General features: G+C 43.7%; 1 protein-coding gene across 2 annotated transcripts in view; it reads left to right on the top strand.

Moving 5' to 3' along the window:
• Positions 1 to 20,198, top strand: part of PDXDC1 (pyridoxal dependent decarboxylase domain containing 1) — a 43,356-nt gene extending 23,158 nt beyond the window's left edge. For both annotated transcript variants that reach the window (XM_053364014.1, XM_053364013.1), the window contains exons 7-23: positions 1,371 to 1,439; positions 1,523 to 1,601; positions 2,670 to 2,754; positions 3,862 to 3,910; positions 4,837 to 4,938; positions 5,092 to 5,217; positions 8,021 to 8,071; positions 9,014 to 9,077; positions 10,574 to 10,650; positions 12,391 to 12,496; positions 14,612 to 14,783; positions 15,510 to 15,616; positions 16,009 to 16,130; positions 17,264 to 17,356; positions 17,466 to 17,562; positions 18,625 to 18,729; positions 19,443 to 20,198. In XM_053364014.1, coding sequence (XP_053219989.1) covers positions 1,371 to 1,439; positions 1,523 to 1,601; positions 2,670 to 2,754; positions 3,862 to 3,910; positions 4,837 to 4,938; positions 5,092 to 5,217; positions 8,021 to 8,071; positions 9,014 to 9,077; positions 10,574 to 10,650; positions 12,391 to 12,496; positions 14,612 to 14,783; positions 15,510 to 15,616; positions 16,009 to 16,130; positions 17,264 to 17,356; positions 17,466 to 17,562; positions 18,625 to 18,729; positions 19,443 to 19,696 — 1,758 coding nt within the window. In that variant the 3' untranslated portion in view covers positions 19,697 to 20,198. The remainder of the gene's footprint in view (positions 1 to 1,370; positions 1,440 to 1,522; positions 1,602 to 2,669; positions 2,755 to 3,861; positions 3,911 to 4,836; positions 4,939 to 5,091; positions 5,218 to 8,020; positions 8,072 to 9,013; positions 9,078 to 10,573; positions 10,651 to 12,390; positions 12,497 to 14,611; positions 14,784 to 15,509; positions 15,617 to 16,008; positions 16,131 to 17,263; positions 17,357 to 17,465; positions 17,563 to 18,624; positions 18,730 to 19,442) is intronic.
• Positions 20,199 to 20,796: the final 598 nt, after the last annotated feature.

Genomic DNA, 20,796 nt, shown 5'->3' with positions numbered 1-20,796 from the left:
ACATAGAATGTTCTGTATTCCACCTAGTATGACCGCAAACCTGCATACAGTTTGGCTTCAGTGGGATTTAACTCACCTGACTGGATGCAGAATTGCAGCCTATATCTTATCCAAGTTAAGGTGCTTGCCATTGTACCTACTGATGGGAGCCAGTGTAGTGTAATGAGACACCTGGTTGACTCTGACTCCAATGTGGATGCCCCCAATTCTTTCAGGCAGGCTCTCGTTTCATTTTTAATTAAGGTGCTTGGCATGTGTTCATCAGTTTAAACTTTTTATGTTGTTCCTTCAAATAAAAATGCTTAGAGGCTGCTTGCGGGGAGTGTGGGATGGCTTCATAGCTGTCAGAAGGAAGAGCCAATCAGCACTCAGTATAGGGTGCTTATGCTGGAAATGGGAAAAACCAATGGCTTCTGAGCTCAATTCAGTTTGTAAAATTAGACATCTGGCCCAAAAGAGCTGTGCAGTCCACTGGGGGCTCACTGCTCAAGATATAAATAAATATTTTAAAAAATTGCCCAGTGTATCTGAAAAAGTGTGCATGCACACAAAAGCTTATACCCAGAACAAACTTGGTTGGTCTCTAAGGTGCTACTGGACAATTTTTTATTTTTTTACTTTTTATTTCGACTGCGTAAGACCAACACGGCTACCTACCTGCTCAAGATACGTATACATAGAACTTAATGACCTCCCTGCTGTGACACACTTTACCTGTGCCAGGTGGTCCTCTCAGATTTCCACGTATGAACCAAGGTTGCGTCCATTGCATTTCAGTTCTTTTTAAACCTCATTTATGGTTAACGTCAGTGGCAGTTTTCTTTTCCAAATGACAGAGTAGCTCTGTGAGATTGAGGCCTTTCAAGTTGCAAGCTAAACCTGTGTTTTCTCTATTCTGCCACAGCATACCTCCTCACTTAAATTACACACACATTATACTTCATCACTTTAGATTTCTCAACTTTACTTTTGTTTACATGTTGAGAAGCATAATAGTGCTTTGAACCCTATCAAAAAGGTTGCCAGCTGGGTATTCCACAAAAAGGGCATCACAACGGATAAGGCCCATGGCTAGGCCACCATCTCCTTCCCCACCCACCCCCGCAACAGTATCTCTGGCCAGACTGTCACCTACTGGGAAAGGTGGTCCGGCAAGTATTTAGACCCCCAGCCATTTAGGGCTTTATAAATTAGTGACCTTAACCTGTGTTTAGAAACAGTGCAGATCACAGTGAATGGTTGCAACATGGCTCTGAATAAGCAGATCTGAATAAGCCCATCTTAGCCTTCTTCAAAAGCATACACAAACATGGAAATCTGAAATGCTCAGATCACATTAGGGGTATAACTTCTGTCTCTTCCCTCTGCAGCTTGGTTTGCCTCTTTCCTGCATGTGCCGGGTGCCTTGTAACACCATGTTTGGATCTCAGCATCAGATGGTGAGTTTGAGCAGAAGCAGCAGCACACGGCCTTGTTAAATTTGTGTACATAAATAATTGTTCCCTCCTTTGCTTGGTGGCAGGATGTTGCTTTACTGGACAAATTGATTAAGGAGGACATTGACTCTGGAAAGCTACCAATATTGCTAGTGGCCAATGCTGGTAGGTATCTTTAGCAGATGAAAATTGACTACTACTTCCCCGCCCCCGCCCCCCATGCACTTTCTTGCCTACTCCCAATAGAACCTTAAATTTCTAATTTATAGGTAGAATGCTGTTAACTGGCTGCTTTATATCTGAGTTGTCAGGCTTGGTCTTAGTTTTCACGGAGGTAGCAAGCCAGTGTCTGGGCTGTTCCACTTCACGTTTGCGGGTGGGGGCTCCCATGATGGAATGTTTCTCCACACTCACTCACTCACTCACTCACTAACTAAATAACCTGACTATGAAGCCTCTCTTCTTTTAAATGAGAGCTAGGATTGTGCCCACAGCAGAGAGGGAGGGAAGAGTAGGGAAACCTATGCTTCTCTGAGTTAAACAGGCCTCAGGCATGGGAGTGCTAGCCAGTGCCCAGATGACAGCACCAGGAATATTCCAAAGGGGAGAAGCTCCCACTCTGTTCCCTCTCCTTGCAGCATTAATTGGATTCTGGGCGCAGCTGAGCCACACACCAAGTCTCAATAGGGCTGGTTGACCACACCCCTGGCTAATCCTTTCTCCCCACCCCCATATGTTAGGTACAAAAAAAGATGCCTGCTGAAGGTGGGGGATCTTGGTTTCCCAAAATTTAGGGCTCAGGTGGTCACTGAGTTGCTTGGACAGTTGAAGTCCTCCATGCAAACATGCTTATCAAAATAAAGCCCCCATTTCTGGGCACCGTGCTGTTAAAAAACCCCACAAGGCTACTGGAGTGTAGCTTGAGGCAGGACAAGCGCATCAGCTGGCTGGAAAGGGAAGCCATGCTCTCACGTCTCCACCAAGTATTGACTGGGAGGCAAATATTCCTTAACACAGGAAGCCTGCCCTGGGGCAGTTGTTGCTAAAGGAGCATTGGAAATAGAAAAGACTGAACGCTGCACTACTTACTATAAAACTTTACTTTGTTGAAATGGAATTCCAACGAATTCTGAGCCTAACAAAGTGCCTAGGAGAAGTTCATGTTAAGTGGCTGCGGCCAACAGTGACCAATCTTTTTTGCATTTGGATTGTTGTTCTTCCCTTTCGATGCAGGTACACCAGGAGCAGGGCACACAGACAAACTTGGGCGACTGAAAGAACTCTGTGAGCAGCACGGCATGTGGCTACATGTCGAAGGGTGGGTACAGTGGCATTTTAATGTAATGTTAAGTTGACTAACTGTGCATGAGATCCCCATGAAGGTAAATAACATGTGTACAAATGGCATGGCCAGGTTTGTGCGTGGTTTTGCATCTTACTTCTTCATTAGTCACTCCCCATCCTGAAATACAATCCCCTTTTAAAAATCTCCTAAATTAAAAATAAGGGAAGTGATTATAAAAAGGGAAAAAGCCATTGATTTAAAAATTGTGGAGATTTTGATGAGCAGGTTTTCACGGAGCTGTTTCAGGGAGAGTTTTAAAGGACAGTACAGTGCTGTACAAGAGCTACCTCTGTTGAGAAGAAGGGTTTTACCTATATTGCCAATGTGCAATGCCATCCCTAAGAAAAGGAGTTTGCCAGACTGCAGCCCACTGAGCATGCTTTGTCTCGCCCCCCCATGGCCCGTGGTTCATAAAGACATTCCAAAAAGCCTATTTCGTTGCTGTGTTTTTGTGGAAAACAGAGACACGGGAAACTGCTTTGTGCTAAGCCAGACACTTCTTCTGCGACAGGTTTACAAACTGGAATGAAGTTACAAATGAAGTAGGCAGACAGAAACATTAAAATCTAGCCCTTAACCCAGGGGTAGGAAACCTAAGGCCCATGGGCCACAAGTGGCCCAGGGGGGTCATTTAACTGGCCCATGAGCCACCCCCGAACCGAGCTGCCCGCTCGGCGAGTCCCCACGTGCTGCGCTAAATTGGTGCAGCACGGCATTGCGTCTGCACATGCGCAGACACTGAAAATCACGCAGATGCCAGAAATTGGGGGGGGGGGCTCATGCACGTGCGCAATCCAGCCCCCAGAGAGATCTCTGCTGGAGTGAACCGGCCTAGTCAAGGTAAACCTTGCCAACCCCTGCCTTAACCACTAACTGGATTAAAACTAAGTGTCTCTTTCAGATCCAGAATCTTGGAATAAATTCCTGTTTCAACAACATTTGCATTAAACATGCACATACAGCTTCCCTAAGTACAGAATCATAAAATATTTAAAATGAAACTAAAGCGAAATGTTAGCATTTAGAGAAGGGAAGGAATATCCAGTGTAATCTAAAACTGAGTTTTCTTGTTTCTTTCAGGGTGAATTTGGCTACTTTAGCTTTGGGTTATGTCTCGTCATCTGTACTGGTATGTTTCTGCTTTCTTCAGTGTGGGTTTAGGGCTGGTTTGGGGACTGAATTTATTCTGTCTCTTTTCATACCATTGATCATGATATCCTCCTGAACCGACTGTTCAAGATGGGTTTTAGAGGTGCAGTGGTTTCATCATACCTATAGTCAAGTTCAGATAGTAACGTTAGGTTAGTGCTTTTTGGCTCCCTTGAACTTGTGCTATGGGGTCCTTCAGGGCCCTCTTTTTGGTCCCCCGTGTTATTTAACATCAACACGAGGCCATTGACAGCAGTCATTTGGAGTTTTGGTCCAGGTGTTGTCAGTGTATTGACAGCAATATACTGATGACAGGCAGCTCCATTTCTCCATTGGTAACTTCAGCTCTGAGCTACTTCAAAGTGAGGCTGCCTTGGCCTGGAAGCCCCAGCTGCTAGACCACTGGTGAAGAGAGATAACCAACGGCATGCAACACCTCTGCTGAAGCATCTGCAGTGGCTGCCCATATGCTCCAGGTTCAGGACTCTTATATTAAAATACAAAGCCCTGAAGAACTTGGATTCAAAATACCTTAAAGACTGCCTTCCCCCTTATATCCCAACTTGATTACTGAGATCATCTGGAGGATGTCCTCTGTGTTTCAGAGGCCCAGCTGTCTTCAGCTAGAAGTCAGGCATTTAGTGTTGCCAAATTCCACAAAAGTGGACTGCTCTTCCAGCAAATATCCAGGAGGCATCCTTACTGCTAATTTTCAGGTGTCTCCTGAATACTTTTTTATGCCAACAGGCCTCTGAATTTGTTTAATCCCCACCCCAAGTTGAGCCAGTCATTTTCATGATCGTTTAGGTTTTTTTAGGCTGGTCTCTCACTTTTAGAAGTTTGGCTTGAGGGTTCCATTGTTTTGAGTTGCACTCAAATAATATAACTCTGCCTTCCTTTCTGCAGGCCGCAACCAAATGTGACAGCATGACCCTGACTCTGGGGCCCTGGCTAGGTCTTCCAGCAGTGCCTGCGGTGACTCTCTACAGACATGAGGATCCTTCTTTGGTAGGCTTGTTTCTTTGTATATATGCTCACTGCTTGATCCAAAGCACCAAAAGGCTGGTAACCCCTACATTCACCCTGAATTTTTCACGTACGATGGAATAACAAATCCAGCAAAAAGTAATGAATGCAAATATGTTTCTGTTTTGTTCACAGTCCTTGGTTGCAGGCTTGACCTCTAGCCAGGCAGTTGAGAAGCTGCGTGCTCTGCCTCTGTGGCTCTCCTTGCAGTACCTTGGACACGATGGGATTGTGGAAAGAATAAAACATTCATCTCAGCTGGTAAGAAGTTGGGCATTGCTTTGGCTCTTGTGCATCTCCATGGATGAGCTGGCATTTCTCGTTTTATGTATATAGTGGTGTTACTGCATTCTCAGTCTCCAGCCAAAGAAGAGATGAGTTATTTGTGTGTGTCATATGCGTGTGTGAGATGTAGCACAGGATACCTGTAAATAGGTCACGCAAAGTGTTTTTATTTTATTTTATTATCCATCAAAACAGCTGTGAAGGCTGATTTTGGCCAGAGAAACAATGTTAGGAAAGGAGATTTTAAGTTTCCCTGCATACACCTTTGTCCTGAATCTGAATTCCTCCAAGTAGCTATTGGCCCTCTTTGGGGGCAGGGCAGTGGGAAGAAAATACAGCTGAGTGTTTTTTGTTTAAAGAAAAATTCCCAGTGGAGATAACAGAGACTTGGGCGGGGGGGGGGAGTAGGGCTTTAGATTGGGGAAACGATGCAAACAAAGATATTTAAAGACCCATCTTCATATGCTGCTGCTCCATTCAAAACTAGCGTCTTTGACAGCTGCTTTGAAGTAAGTTTATTCAAGCACAGAAATCTAATCATAGATCCGTCACATAATTTACCTGAGTCTTGTAATATAATGATTCACTATTTGAAGGAGGCAGCTGACCTAACATTTATGCTCTACAGCTTCTCCATTTTCCCAAGGAGAAACAGAGGTGGTGCAGTGGAGCAGGGCTTGATTGGCAAACTGCAAATGGTGCTTATATATGAGCTTCCAGTAGAGGAAGTCTTTTACAGGCTTCGTTTAATTGTTTGCCAACCCTCTGGTGGTGAGAGCGTGAAACAGTTGACACATCTTGTCACCAGTTCGGAAAGACGTTGGCCACTGCCTTCCTGTGCTTGGGGCCTTGCCCTTTTGATCATGGGCCTGCATGCTGCAGTGAGTCACTGCTGTGCGTTTTCCCAAGGCGCTTCCTGTCATAAAAGGTGTCAGGAAGTAGGGCTGACATCAGCAGGATTTTTTCCTTTTAGTGCTATTTTCTGTATTGTTTTAAACGGCCTCTTAGCTGTTGTATTCTGTACAGCACCTTTGAGATGTGGGTGGGCCGTGATTAATAAATGAACAATCAGGCACTTGTTAAACCTTGGCAGAGGGGCTGCTGCTCATCACCCCCTGCCTCTTGTGCTACAGCCTCACTCCTCCTTGCTTTGCTGTCTGCTCATCTGCCTTCCCCAAATGTGAAAGCGACACCAAGACCAAAGAGAACATGCAGCAGCAGCAGCAGCCTCCACTTGCCTTGTGGAGCAGTGGGGCAGACTGGGACCAGAAGAGGAAGAGCAAGGGATTGGGCAGGGGTGGCAGTGCCAAGGAGGAGGAGAGGGTGGCTGAGGGACCCCCTTAAGGCATATTGTCCCAAAAGCCCCAAGAGTCAACCCTGATGGAAAACCCCAGCTGATGGAGGTGGGGGCGAGTGTTGTCCATATACCTCATTGTTTTTAGTTGCTTGGTGAGTCATTTTCATTCCCCTGCCTCCTCCCCACCACATCTCTAAAACCTGTTAAAAAAAAAAAGCCTGATCAGGCCTTCTTTGTTTTCCTCCTTTCCTTGGTTTTGGAAGTGGTCTTTTTAAGTATCCATCTGGCAAAGATGACTGACACCTGCTCTGTATTGTTCTTGCTGCTTGGAGAAAGTGCTCCTGTTATCCCACTGGCATTAGTGTATGATGTGCACCCTTACCAGTATATTAAGTTATCACTGTTTAAGGGATGCGCTATTCCCAGTTATACTCATGACAGTTGCATGTTCTTGGGTGCATACGCGTTGTCCTTTTTAATGAGCACTGGATGAGCATCTTACGTATTTTGTATTGTCATTTGTTTTATATATTTTTTCTGGTTTCAGTTTGCTTGTCATTGATTTATTCTGTCAAGTCAACTTGAAACTCCTTCTTTTGTATTAAGTGGCTGAGAAATGTTAATGATGATGATGATGATCCATAATACAGTGGTACCTCTGGTTGCAGATGGGATCTGTTCCGGAGCTCCAGTTGGATCCTGAGATTTTTGCTACCAGGGGGGCTTGTTGTGCGCATGCGTGCAGTGCGGTAGAGCACTTCTGCACATGCATGTGTAGTGAAACCCAGAAAAATACTTCCGGGTTTGCTGTGTTCGCATCCTGAAGTTTACGTAACCAGAGGGCTACGTAACGCAAGGTGCTACTGCACTTAAGGGGTGCCCTCCTCAGAGCCCTCAGAAACCACCCTTTGCGTATGCAATAATTGACCAAAAGCCAGTAGAGGTGAACAGTTTGTGTTGCTAAGGAACGCATCATCCTCGGAAGACTCTGAATATTGCTCTGCTTTTTAATAGTTTAATTGATTCTTAGAAAATCTTCATGCTGCAGCTTTCAGGCTTCCCAACAGGGGTCATTTAGGAAGCTTTTATAGTTGGCTGCAAGAGCAGCCTACTTGTCTTTCGACCAGGGGGAAGTGGTGGTGTTGATGACTTGAGGCGCTTTTAAATTAAAGCAGCTAAAGGCAAATTCATGTTGCCGTTTATCATTTTATGCTGCAATTTTTAAAAAAGTGTGAAGTGCTTTAGGATCTTGATTTCAACCTCACAAGGACTCGTTGAGCAAATTTGTTGTTATTCCATTTACAGATGAAGGAGGGACTACTAAGACTAGTTGCATCTTAGATTGATTCTGGCTTGCCACTACAAACTTAAGTCTTGATCGAGCTGACACACCCATCAAGAATTTAATGAGTTTTGTAATGCTTATGTAGTTGTTGTTTGTTTAATCTCTTGCCTGCTCCCAACTTTCATCTACTCTTTTAGAGTCAACGGCTGTTGGAAAACTTGAAGAATCAGGATTTTATTAAAACCTCAGTAAGTTTTCCTTTTGCACCTTAATTTTTTTAAAACAATAGCAATACTATATTAAGCCCATAACCCGCCCTATCTTCTTGACACATTCCTGTTTCAGCTTAGGAAAAGTGGTCTTGTTGTATACATAGTACAGTGACAACAGTGGCAGACCTTGAGGTCTCAGATTTCAGCGGTGCCCTGTGCAACGCCAAAATTTGGCGCCCCCTCCCCGCCTCTCATGCTCCATTGCAAATCATAGTTGCAACGTCCCCTGCAGCGCACCTGAGGCTCAACACCCAGTGCAATTGAACTGGTCATGCTTCCCTAAATCCACTTCTGGTGACAGATTTTAGACAAAATCCAACACAAACAGGCAAGGCCTTCTAACGAATCTGGACGGTTGTGTAAAGGAGTATGTTTGAAACACTCTGTGATTCCTTGTCTGCATAAACTGAGCTGTGGGTCTGGGATAATAACACCTGGCATAAGTGGGAGGTATTTTACCACCTTTGGGAATTCAGTGGGTCTTACACTTGGGAAAATGCAGCCTTGGTTTTTATATTTTACTTTATCACATTTATAGCCTAACTTTCTTCCAAGAAGCTCAAGGGTGGCATATTCTCTTTGTCCTGATTTTATCCTCACAACTCCTCTTGAGTTAGGTTAGGCTGTGAGACTGTGACTGGCCCCAGGTCACCCAGGGAGTTCCATGGCTCAGCAGGGACTTGAACCCTGGTCTCCCAGATCCTAGTCCAACCCTGTAAACCACTATGCCACGCAGGCTGTCTTTCAAATCTGATATCTTGGTTCTCTTGCAATTTGAACGTTAGCACTAATGCCAGATGTGGTAATGACATGGCCCCTAGAGAATTAATTTTCTGTACACAGCCTTAAGATGCTCTCACAACATTTTGGAACATGGGTTTTATTTTTTATTTTTTTTCTGAATGTCCCATTTCTAAGGTTGAAGATGAACTTAGCTCTCCTGTGGTGGTATTTAAGTTTTCCCCAGAACTGTCAGCTATAGGTGAGTAGAGTTCAGTGAAAATACATTATAATCACAGACGTTTGAAATTTGAATTCTTATAAAAGAGATCTGTTTTGACTAAAATAATAGCAAACGCAAGTTCTTTCATTTTGTTGGAGGGGTGTTAACATCAGTATTGAACTTAAGTCCCTATTTTTGAAGTTTAGTCATCTGTATTTCCCCCCACAATAGTCTCCTTCCTTGGAAGTTTTTAAGCAGAGGCTGGATGGCCATCTGTCATGGATGCTTTAACTGAGACTCCTGAAATGCAGGGGGGTTGGACTTGATGAGCCTTGGGGTCCCTTCCAACTCTACAATTCTATTACTCTTCCCCCCCTCCCCGCCCCAGCTTTTCTTCAAAGGTGCTGCAGAGGCTGCAGCTTTGAAAAGAGGACTGTTTCCCTACCATAAAAGTCTGGTTTTTTAAAAAAAGCAGATTTGTTGTTGAATCCACTTTAATTCTGCGGACCCAACAGTTGTATCCAACTAAGTTTAATTCAGAGTACACCCACTGAAATTAATAGACCTAAATATGTATGCCTTGCTCATTAATTTCAATGAGAAGAACTGCTCTGAGAATAACTACTATTGGGAACAACCCTACATTTCTGATTTGGATTTGAATCCCTCCCACAAAATACTGACAGTCTGGAGGGCACTTCAAAGGCAGGATACAACTGTAACAATAGCAGATCCGTGTCATTTAATCACTTGCTAAAAGTTCAAATAAATGCAACTGTCTTCCTAGGGCAAATATTTGGCAACTTGTATCCTGTTGGTGTTTCCTTTCTAATATGCAAAATTAAAGCGGGTGGTTGTCTTCTTTTTCTAATGGTAAGCTTCAAGCACAGCATTTTTACATGCATTACAGAGAATTTTGGCTCTGGAGCATAAAAAGGAATGAAAATGCAATTTACTGTAGAAACAGTTAAGAGGTAATTCTTAAGATATGGTTTGAAAACACACAGGGTCACTTTTTGCTACAGAAAATAAAGGAAAACTAGTTGGGGCAACTAATACGTGCAACCTGTACCCAGTTTTAGTCATACTCAGAGTAGACCTATTAAAAATGAATTGGCCATAATTTCAGTGGGCCTACTCTGAGTATGACTTGGCTGGTTACAGCCCATAAATGTCAGAGCTCTCCCCAATCTCATGCATTATTCCTGTGGACAATTCCTGTCACATTTTCACATTCAAAGCTGCCATAAGTCTCTTGTAAATTTAGATCATGTGTGGTTTCAGATCAGACTCAGGTCAAGCATTTGTTACAACCAGTGCATCAAAGTTGTGCTTGTTGTGCTTCAAAACCTAAACCTTCCAAACTTAAGTTCTTGGTTCCATGTCCAAAAAGTGCATTATTTAAATTTGAAGATATGAATGTTCACTTCTGTATCAGTTCAAGGGAGAAAAGTAGGATGAATGAATTATTCTTTAGCATCTGTCAAAATGTTTTTAACCCAGGAAATTCAGTTTCCCTTTTTCTTTGAATTCAGATCATATGTTACATTCTGCCCAAACACATACAATTACTGGCAATGAGAGATACATTTGTGATACTTTTAATCAGTGGGTAAGTATTCTTCCTTATCTCTTCATAGGCATGCCAGACATCGGTCAATCAAACATTTTAAGTATAATCACTGACCCCTTTGTGCAGAGGAAAACAATCCCAATACATGCTGCTTGCATCAGGTCTTTCGTCTGACAAGCATTTCATTTGAATGGCTTGAGTGGGTTCTAAAATTTACTGATTCAGTGCAGGAACAGCTGCTATATTGTCCCAAAAGCAACATCCAACCCTGTACACTCTATAGCAGGCATAGGCAAACTCGGCTCTCCAGATGTTTTGGGACTACAGTTCCTGTCATCCCTGACCACTGGTCCTGCTAGCTAGGGATCATGGGAGTTGTAGGCCAAAAACATCTGGAGGGGCGAGTTTGCCTATGCCTGGTCTATAGTGTTACAACAGAGCATAGACATGGAGGCAGCTCTTGGTGACCTGACCTTGATTGATTGAGTTTACTTATATGCTTATTTTTAAAAAAGAGCTGTGCCCATAGCAGCTTACAGGCTCATTTTCTGTGCCCTCAATTATTGTGTTAATCTTCCCCATGGGTCACGCTGCTGTTGGGAGCGGTACATTCCACCTGGTCAGCTTTCTGAACTTGGGGGTGGGGCTCAGAATAGCTAAGCCTTTTTCCCCCAGTTGCATGCACAAGCAGCCTGATTCCGAACAGGCTTTTAGAGAGAAGATGGTTGATGGTCAAGATTCCTACGGCAGAAACTCGGGGGACAGACCAAAGCATGATGCAGCAGCACTTGCAGAAGCTTAGCAGATCTGGAGGCTCATGCGTTACTTGGATGGGAATCCCATGTACGTTACCATGAGCAGAGAGGCCCACAATTTGGGACTGGCCTCAGTAGCCAAGCAGAACGTTGCGGTTGCCTCTTCCTTCCCTTTTGGTGGTGTGGCTTTCAAGGCACATCTGCTGAATTGGAACCCTGCATGGTATGCTCCCAGGTGGAACCAAGGGCATGGTCTCTTTGACCCTGGGGAATTAGAGCTGAGCCTTAGAGCTGATTTATATTGAAACAGAAGATTAAACATAAGGCAGTGCCTAGTGTTTTTTGTTATATTTTGTTATATTTTCATGTATGTAAAATACCCTCCTATTGGGTTTTTCTAGCTGCTGTAACATTATTTGCTTTTTTATTATGTATGTATGTATGTATGTATGTATGTATGTATGTATGTATGTATTTAAAAAAAGCTAAGCTGGGACCAAGGAAGCTCTGCCTATCTTTCTCATGGGAAAAGGAGGCACAGAGCTTGCCCATCCTTCTGACCCACAACTTTCCATGACCAAGCAGCAGCCAAGGAACACTGCTGCCCGCCTCCACCTCTTTGCTTCTGGAGTAAGAAAGGCTAGCAGACTGCATGGCCAAGGCATTCTGATTGCTTTAACAATGCAGCAGCCAAACTACCCCAGCCTTCCTTATAACTCCAGGGATGCAGAAAGGGTGGGGATTGCTTTGCAGTTGCTGGAAAGACAGACAGACAGACAGACAGACACACACACACACACACACACACACACACACACACACCTGCTATTCTGAGGCTGGGAAGATGGCTAAGACTCCTTGAGCTGAGCAAAAACCACAACAGAAACTAAGCAATGTGGAACAAAAATGGGGGACTGACTGGGAGTAGTACATAGATAGATAAGAGAGAAAAAGGGGAGGAGTAAATGAGTTATGAGTAATGGGTGATCAATAACACCCCTTTAATCTTGCTTTGTCTCATCAGCTGGGAGAGCAGTTGTCTCAGTTGGTGCCTGCCAGTGGAGTTGACTTGGTAGAACTGGAGGATGAAGGCGCTTGTGTGCGTTTTAGCCCATTAATGACTTCCGCAGGTAACCGGACGCATTTGACTAAATATTTTGAGGGGCGGGTTCTTGCAATCCATATACAGGCAGTGACCATTTCACAGGGGGGTTCCGTTCTTGACCTCTGTGTGCATTGGCAGAGTACCCCTAAGTGCCCCCCACTCTGTTACGCCCCCGTTCTACCCTCATCTGGGTCCAGAAGGACCCAAATGTCAGTGATCTCGCATCAGTTGTAGCCTGTATGTTATTTGGGTCATACCCAGCTTTGAGTTTTAGCCAGTGTTCAAAACTCCTATTCTAGGCACATTTTGTAACAGGGAATTTCATTAGCGCGGGCAGTTTCTGAGCTCTGGGCACAGTATTGTGCCTAAGATTTCAGTTTAAAACTGCAGAGTGGAAGGAAAAGAGGACCTTTTTCTGCCTCCCCACTTCCACCTACTCTCTGAAGACTGGAGAAGAGACCCTCTAAAGAATATTAGGGGGGTGGGCAGGGGAAGGACTAGACCGTGTGAAGAATGAACTTAATATTTTAGCTACAGTTCTTTCATTTTCAGCTTTGTATTCTTGTTATAAAAAAGCACGCCTAGACATTCCATTGTTGTGCCCATAACCTAGAATTAAGGTGCTATTTAGCTCCTAGCTTTCATACCTCAATTTCTAACATTGGTCTTAGCTAAGCTACCTAAAACACCACCACCACATATGAGTGAAATTATCCCTTTTCTCTTTATTTCTATTAAAATTGTTACTCTTTAAAACTCCCTGGAGACCCCACTAAAATACATTATGAAAACCTGTATTCCTGTACGTACACCACAACTTATAACAGTTGTTGTTATTTAGTCATTTAGTTGTGTCCGATTCTTGGTGACCCCATGGACCAGAGCACGTCAAGGCACTCCTGTCTTCCAGTGCCTCCTGCAGTTTGGTCAAACTCATGGTAGTAGCTTTGAGAACACTGTCCAACCATCTCGTCCTCTGTCGTCCTCTTCTCCTTGTGCCCTCAATCTTTCCCAACATCAGGGTCTTTTCCAGGGAGTCTTCTCTTCTCTTGAGTTGGCCAAAGTATTGGAGCCTCAGCTTCAGGATTTGTCCTTCCAGTGAGCACTCAGGGCTGATTTCCTTCAGAATGGAGAGGTTTGATCTTCTTGCAGTCCATGGGACTCTCAAGAGTCTCCTCCAGCACCATAATTCAAAAGCATCAATTCTTCAGCGATCAACCTTCTTGGTGGTCCAGCTCTCACTTCCATACATCACTACTGGGAAAACCATAGCTTTAACTATATGGACCTTTGTCAGCAAGGTGATGTCTCTGCTTTGAGACATCACCTTATAACAGTATGTATTTGTAAAACACTTTTGATCCACAAGTTTGAGACATCACCTTATAACAGTATGTATCTGTAAAACACTTTTGGAACTGGTCCTTTGGTTTTCTGGAGAATTTGTGAGCAAAGTTAATCCCCAGCTGTCAGGGAGAGGCAAACGGGGAAAGATCTAAGGGGAGAAACCAGCACTTATAGAGAGCCGAAAGAGATCATTAGTAGTCTGTCGTCTGACAGCAAGCCAGAGGCAGGGAGCGGGGAGGATGAGCCCGGAACCAGTCATTCTGTAAACAGAGGAAGTCAGAGGCGTGGTTTCCACAGACTTGCATGTTGGGCAAAAAAAAGTAAAAAGAAATCAGACACGGCAACTGTGCCAACAGGGTCGGACATGATTTGAAGCACTGGAGATGTACTTTTGAACTTTGTCAATAAATCAAAGAGATTGTACCTGGCAGTGAGCCCGGAGTTTTATCTACGCCAGCTTGGCAGCACAAAACTTCTGACACCGGCATTCTCCTGCAAAAGTGTCTTTGTGCTTCATTCCTCTTGCCAACCTTAATTTGTGGGTCGGTTTTTCCATAAGGGCAATACACCATACTCTCTTGTACCAAGCATTTAAGTGTGCGCCTTCTAATCCTTCCAGAATGTGGGTATAATCATACGTGCTACCACTAAGAGGAATCCTGTCCCCACACCCTCGCCAGTATGTAGGGGAATCACGTTTATGAAAGTTTAACTAGGGTTAAACACCATTTCCGAACAGTACTGCTGGCCTCTGTGTTTACCATAGAACATGCTAATCGACCAAGCGTTTCAGTTTTAGGAACTGAAGTGCAAGACGTTGACCAGTTGGTGGACTGCCTTAAACTGAAGGTCCCGGTGCTGACGTGCACACTGCAACTCAGGGATGAGTTTGAGCAGGAAGTGAAAAGAACTGTAGGTCTCGCCTATGTTGAAGACTTCAGCTGGCCAGGCCTTGGAGTGGTAAGGTGAGTGGCTGCTCTGCACAGACTTCCTCAAGGCTCTTTGAGAGCTCTAGGCTGCATTTAGATGTATAGATCTTCAGCAGTGAGGCTGCTGTGGATCCATGTGTGCCCCTTTTTAGACAAGCTTCCAAACTGAGCTCAGGAGCAACCAGTTCTTCCTGTTTCCAGAAGAGTTTGGCTGTGTGATTTGCTCATTGGTTCACCCAGTAGCCATTGAGAGGCATATCCTCCATGAATTTGTCTAGCCCCCTTTTCAAGCCATCTGAGCTAGTGGCTGTCTCGCCAAATCTTTCAGCAGCAAATTCAGTGGAAAGCAGTATTTCCTTTTCTTTGTGCTGAATCTGCCACCATTCCACTTTAGTGGATATTTTCTTCCTCCTCCGAGTTGTTACCATATACTACCATTTTAATATTTGCATAACGTAAAACATATTTGATCATGGTTTCCTACTTTGGTATTTTCGAAGTGTCTTTTTATTTTTCCAATGTACTCATAGGGTTTAGGACTGCTCAGGTTAAACAGACTACATGCATACTTCTGGAGCAAATTTGCGCAAAGCACGAATGACGGTGTGACTGAAAATTTTCAGTAATGTTGGCATGGTGTACAATGAATAATCAAGGCAAAATTTCTGCAAACTGTTCTTGGACAGCAAGATAGGATTTTACAATTTTTATTGCAAAACTCTACCACTACCATAAATAGTCCATCTGAATTGGTTTTGAAAGGTACGAAGGGCAGAATGAAGACAAACAGGAGAAAGAAGTGGAGAAGATTAACAACGAACTATTGAAAAAACTAAATGAGCTGGAATCAGATCTGTTGTTTTCCTTAGGTAATAAACTACTTCTGAAACTATTCAATGGGGCAGTGAAATGATGGTGAAGTCTAGGTATCCATGTGTGTGTGTAATCCCCTGTAACAATTCAATAATACTGGTTTCTCTACCAAACAGAGGAATTTTGCATTTTTATATTTAGCTTCCTTTGGTCACTTTTAATTGTTCTAGTCACAAAATTTTAAAATTCTCCAGAATTTGGAATTTTCAAAAAGGGATTAAGAGTGGAAGAGAGAAGCACTTTTGATGGGGAAGGGCTGTGGCTTACCCTGAATCCAGGGGCCCTAAACTTCTCTTTAAAAATAAGTTTGACACCTATTTAAAACAAGCATGTTTACAATTTCTAAAGTGTTGCGAACCTCATTCTACCTCTTTCCCCCACTTCTCAGGTCCAGAATTTGGAGGGGAGAAAAATTGTATTTATATTGGAATGGTCACTGAGGACCTTGATGTTTCTGAGCTGATTGAAACTATTGCGGCGACAGGCCGAGAAATCGAAGAGAATTCAAGGGTATGTACTAACCGTACAAGACTGCAGAGTAGCAGCATAATGAGCAGACCTCTTCTTGGTCATACTGATTGCCCTGTGCTTAGTTTTCCTATAGGCCCCTTAATGATAAATGTATTCTCCCTCTAGAAGCTATGCTAGTCTGTCACCACAAAAATGACACGTACAACATTGGCACTTACTTGACTTCTTTCCCATAACACTGTATGTGTGTGTGTGTGTGTGTGTGTGTGTGTGTGTTCCTTTATTCAATGTGCCACATCATAAATTGCTAACATTTGGATTATCACAAGGTGTTAAGCATATAAGAACTGATTCATGAGCAAAGCAATAACTACTGGCTTAGGAATTGCCTCCCCTCCCAGCTGCAGCATCTTAATTAAATTGACCATTGCAGCTCCCTTCTCAGTTTTTTTTAATCCAGATAAATAAATCACTTAAATAGCTCATGATAGTTCCATTTTAATTCCAGGGTGGTTAACTTTCTGGAGGGCAGCAAGTAATTAATGAATGGATTTTATTTCCGGGGGGGGGGGGGAATAATGAACTACCCCACAGCTTCTGGTTACAGCTTGCTTCCTTTCCAGCTGTCATCAATAGCAAATCCAGAGACTATTAACACACTGAGCGGCTTGCTGCTGGAGAGTAACATGGAACCACTTCCTGGTTTCTTTTTAGTGCTACGCTGTGCTGAGCTAAGCCAACAATTGGCATAGCATGTCATCCAAACTGGGACGAGCTGTAGCCAAGGTTTGTTCTTCACTTGCCATGCTGTGCAAACCTGGCCACTGATCGATCTGTGAACAGTGGCAAGCACCTTAAAGAAGCTTTCATAGAATCTTAGAGTTGGAAGGGACCCAAGGGTCATCTAGACCAACCCCCTGCAATGCAATGGGGTTGACTGTTTGAAAGTGGCAGAAGGGGAAAGAAGGCCCAGTCCTATTAGTGCCTGCAAAACAGCTGTGCATGCACCAGTTTTTTTACCCTTTGTAAGCTCAGCTAGCTCTCTCAAGTCAATATTGGCAGTCATCCATGATTCGTGGTACTCCTACATTGGAGGTAATGCACTAGCAACACCATACCGGATCAGGAATACAAGAAATGCTAATAACGTGTGCTGTTCAATTTCTAATCAGCTGCTGGAAAACATGACTGAAGTTGTACGGAAAGGCATACAGGAAGCGCAGGTTCAGCTGCAGAAAGCAAATGAGGAAAGACTCCTTGAAGAGGTGAGTGCCCAGAGTTAAGCCATTTCCCAGCAGCAGCAGCTGCAACCACGCTGCATCCTGTTTCTTGGCAACACACTGATCTTTTCCCCAACCCTGTTTGTTTTCCCAGGGGCTGCTCCGACAGATTCCTGTAGTAGGCTCTGTGCTCAACTGGTTTTCTCCATTTCATGCTTCACCAAAGGGAAGAACATTTAACCTAACAGCAGGTGGGGTGAAACTTGATTATACCAATGATTTGGGCGGTTGAACCAACGTTAGCAACTCGCGGGAGCAATGAATTAGTAGGCCCTTCAAAGTGTATGAAGACAGCCCTGTTTAGGGAAGCTTTTAATGTTTGATGTATTACAGTATTTTAATATTTTTTTGGAAGCCGCCCAGATGGGTGGGGTATAAATTATTATTATTATTATTATTATTATTTATTATGTGCAGCTGTGGTGGTTTTGAAGGAGGGTGGTTATGGATGCTGTTCCTGTCCTGGTTTCTCTGCTTCTGCCTTTATGCCCTGATGGTGACACCCTTCCAGAAGCTTCTGGTTAGCCACTGTTACAGGCAGTACAGTGGACTAGTTGGACCTTTGGTCTGATTCAGCCTGGCTTTTGTTATGTTCTTGTTAGCTGTGATAACTGAATAGAACTTCCAAGTTTAGGGGCAGTGTACCTTGGGGATACCACTTGATGGGGAACAGGCATAGGAAGAGGGCTATTCCCTTCGTACCCTGCTTGGGGAATTCCAGTGGCATCAGATTGGTCCTTGTAGGAGGCAGGATGGTGGAGTAGATGGATGTTAAGCCAGATTCAGTAGGACTCTAATAGCACATAGAATATTTTGCATATGTTCCTCTCTTCCTAAAACTTCTCAACCCCACGTGGAAAAACTGTGACTCAGCCCTTCCATATTGAGAACTGGGAGTGTTCTCAAACTCCCAGGCTCTGGAAAAGACTGGGAGGGCCATTCAGAACTTTGCAGATAGCTTCACTTGGAGCATCTGAAGAGCTCCAGGGAAGATGCTATATTGCAGAAGTAGCATCTAATGTACCACCGTGCTCAGAAGACTCGGCAGCAGCAACTTTCCACTCGTGGTTTGCTTTGGAATGTTGTTGTGTTGAAATCTAAATGGAAGGTTATGAGACAGAAGTGCCTTTGGCACAATAAAGTTCAACTAAATAGGATCAGATTATAAATACCATCCTCTAATTTGGCACGTTAAACCTAGTTTTCAGGTATGATCTGAGGGGCCACTAACCAAACCCTCTTCCCTTTGCCAGGTTCTTTAGAATCTACAGAGCCCACGTACGTCTCCAAAGTGCAGGGCACTGGGAACACCCCACCTCCCACTCCCACATCAAGCCGTGCAAAGCAGAGGTTCCCTGGTAAGTCTTCCCTTCCGTCGTGTTTCAGAGAAGCTGCTGGAGAGTTTCACCGTTGGTGAGAACCAGTGTGAACCGTTGGTGAGAACCAATAGTGTCTTGCTTAGAAGAAGGTCCCAGTAGAAGCCATTCCATTAGGACAAATGGGACAATGTTTTATAAGCTCAGAATGCTGATTCCTGTTCCTGCTTCCATCGTTTTCTCTCTCTTTTTTGCTGTACGTGCCCAGAATCACAAATATGCCCAGGGCATATCTGTCTGCAAGATCACCTTACCTCCTATATGCCCACTTGATCACTTTGATCTGTGCAACTAGCAGTGTGACAGGTGCCACGTAATACTCGTTCCATATTTGTAAGGAATCAGTCTTTTATGATGGAGCAGCACTTAAGCTTTGGAACTCCCTGCCTATTGACACAATCTGCTTTTAGTTTGCTGCAGATTTTATTTTGTTTTATTCTGAATGTTTTTAATAGTTGTTTTTACTGATAATTTTATTTACTCTTTGTAAACCGCTTTGAGGATATTTTTTTTAACAAACAGCATAACATTTTTATGAAATATATAAATAAATATCTACCACTGATGCCCAATCAACCTTATGAACTGGCTTGGTTTTCCATCCATAAATTCCCAACTGTGGAAACAGGCAGGCAGCATTTCAGACCTTGCTGTCGCTGCGTAGTGCTAATTTGAGTGTGTATGTTTTGCCCCAGGACAAAAGCTGTTTAGAAGGTCCTTGAGGAACTCAGATGGGTTCAGTGAGACCAGCTCGGTGAGTCACATCGATGATCTGGAGAGGGCAGAGCAGAGGCCTACTGCAGCTCCCCCTGCTGGGCAAGGTGATTCGAAACAGCCAGAAGAGAGCATGCTTCCAAACCCAGAAAGCCCTGAAGATTCCCGGGGCGACAAGGCGAAGGCCCTGGCAAATGACTGCACTACATCCGAGGAACAAGAGAGTCTAAGATAAAATCCAGACGCTGTGCATTTTAAGACTTTGTACAAAAAAATGCACTCCCTCTCTAGCAGGGGCAGCCTAATGATGCATTTAAAATGTGAACAGTGCCACAGTTAGTACAGTAACGACTACTGTTAAACTTGTGATCGACTGGAGATTTTTGCACAGAGTTTAGTGGAAGAAGCCTTTTCTCCCCACCCCACCCTCTTTCACCTTCTCTGCGGGGGGCATCGGCCTGGTTTTTCCTGTACACTTTGCCATTGTTGCTTTCTGTCCGGCTTATGTTCACATTGCCCAGGTGGTAAACAGCAGTTTCTTCGCCACTGAAGTTTGCAAATGCAGGATACAGTTTGTCTCCAGCTGGCATCCTAAAGATTTGCTGCTTAATTTTCAAGATGCTCTACCCAGACACTTCCCTTTAGGTTGGAATGATCAATTGCACTTGGTGCTATGTGTTTTTGTAAAAAAGAAAAGAAGATTCTAACTGTTTAATAAATCTACCAACTGCTCACTACCTTATTTTTAAATACCTATTTTTAGAGGTAAATCTATAGGCACCCTTCCATACGGTTCCCTTGGTTTTATGAATAGCCTTTTAAAAAAAATTCTGAAAGTTTGCTTCATGTGTACTTATATAAGTGATTGAGCACCACTTTGGGCATTCCCTACGACCACCACATAAACCTGCAGCAAAAGTTTTGCAGTCTGAGGCCAACACTCCTCTTGTAGGAGTATTCCTCACCATGGCTGCTGGGAACAGATATCCCGTACTTTCCTGCTTCAGGCCCAGTTAGGAGACAAACCCAATGGGGTAGTTTTGCTTTAGAGCAACTCACTCCCCCAGAGTCTCTTTGACACCTTTCGAAAGGTATTCGTGAAACACTTTTGAGCTGACAATGTTGCATATCTGTGATGTTTCCTGTACTGCTATCCTGGATTGTTCTGATCGGTAGTTTACATTTGCTAGAGCTTGTAAATACCCAGAGAAATTGTTAGGTTATTTACACTGCTGCACTATTTAAAGAAATGAGCTAACTTTTTTTCTTTAATCAAAGAGAAAATATTCATTTTCATCCCCCTGTTATAATGCATTCACTTTAGTGATTGCTTTA

The sequence above is a fragment of the Podarcis raffonei genome, chromosome 14 (genome assembly GCF_027172205.1).
Source record: "Podarcis raffonei isolate rPodRaf1 chromosome 14, rPodRaf1.pri, whole genome shotgun sequence".
NCBI lineage: Eukaryota > Metazoa > Chordata > Lepidosauria > Squamata > Lacertidae > Podarcis > Podarcis raffonei.
This window is presented reverse-complemented; position numbering and strand designations above follow the sequence as displayed.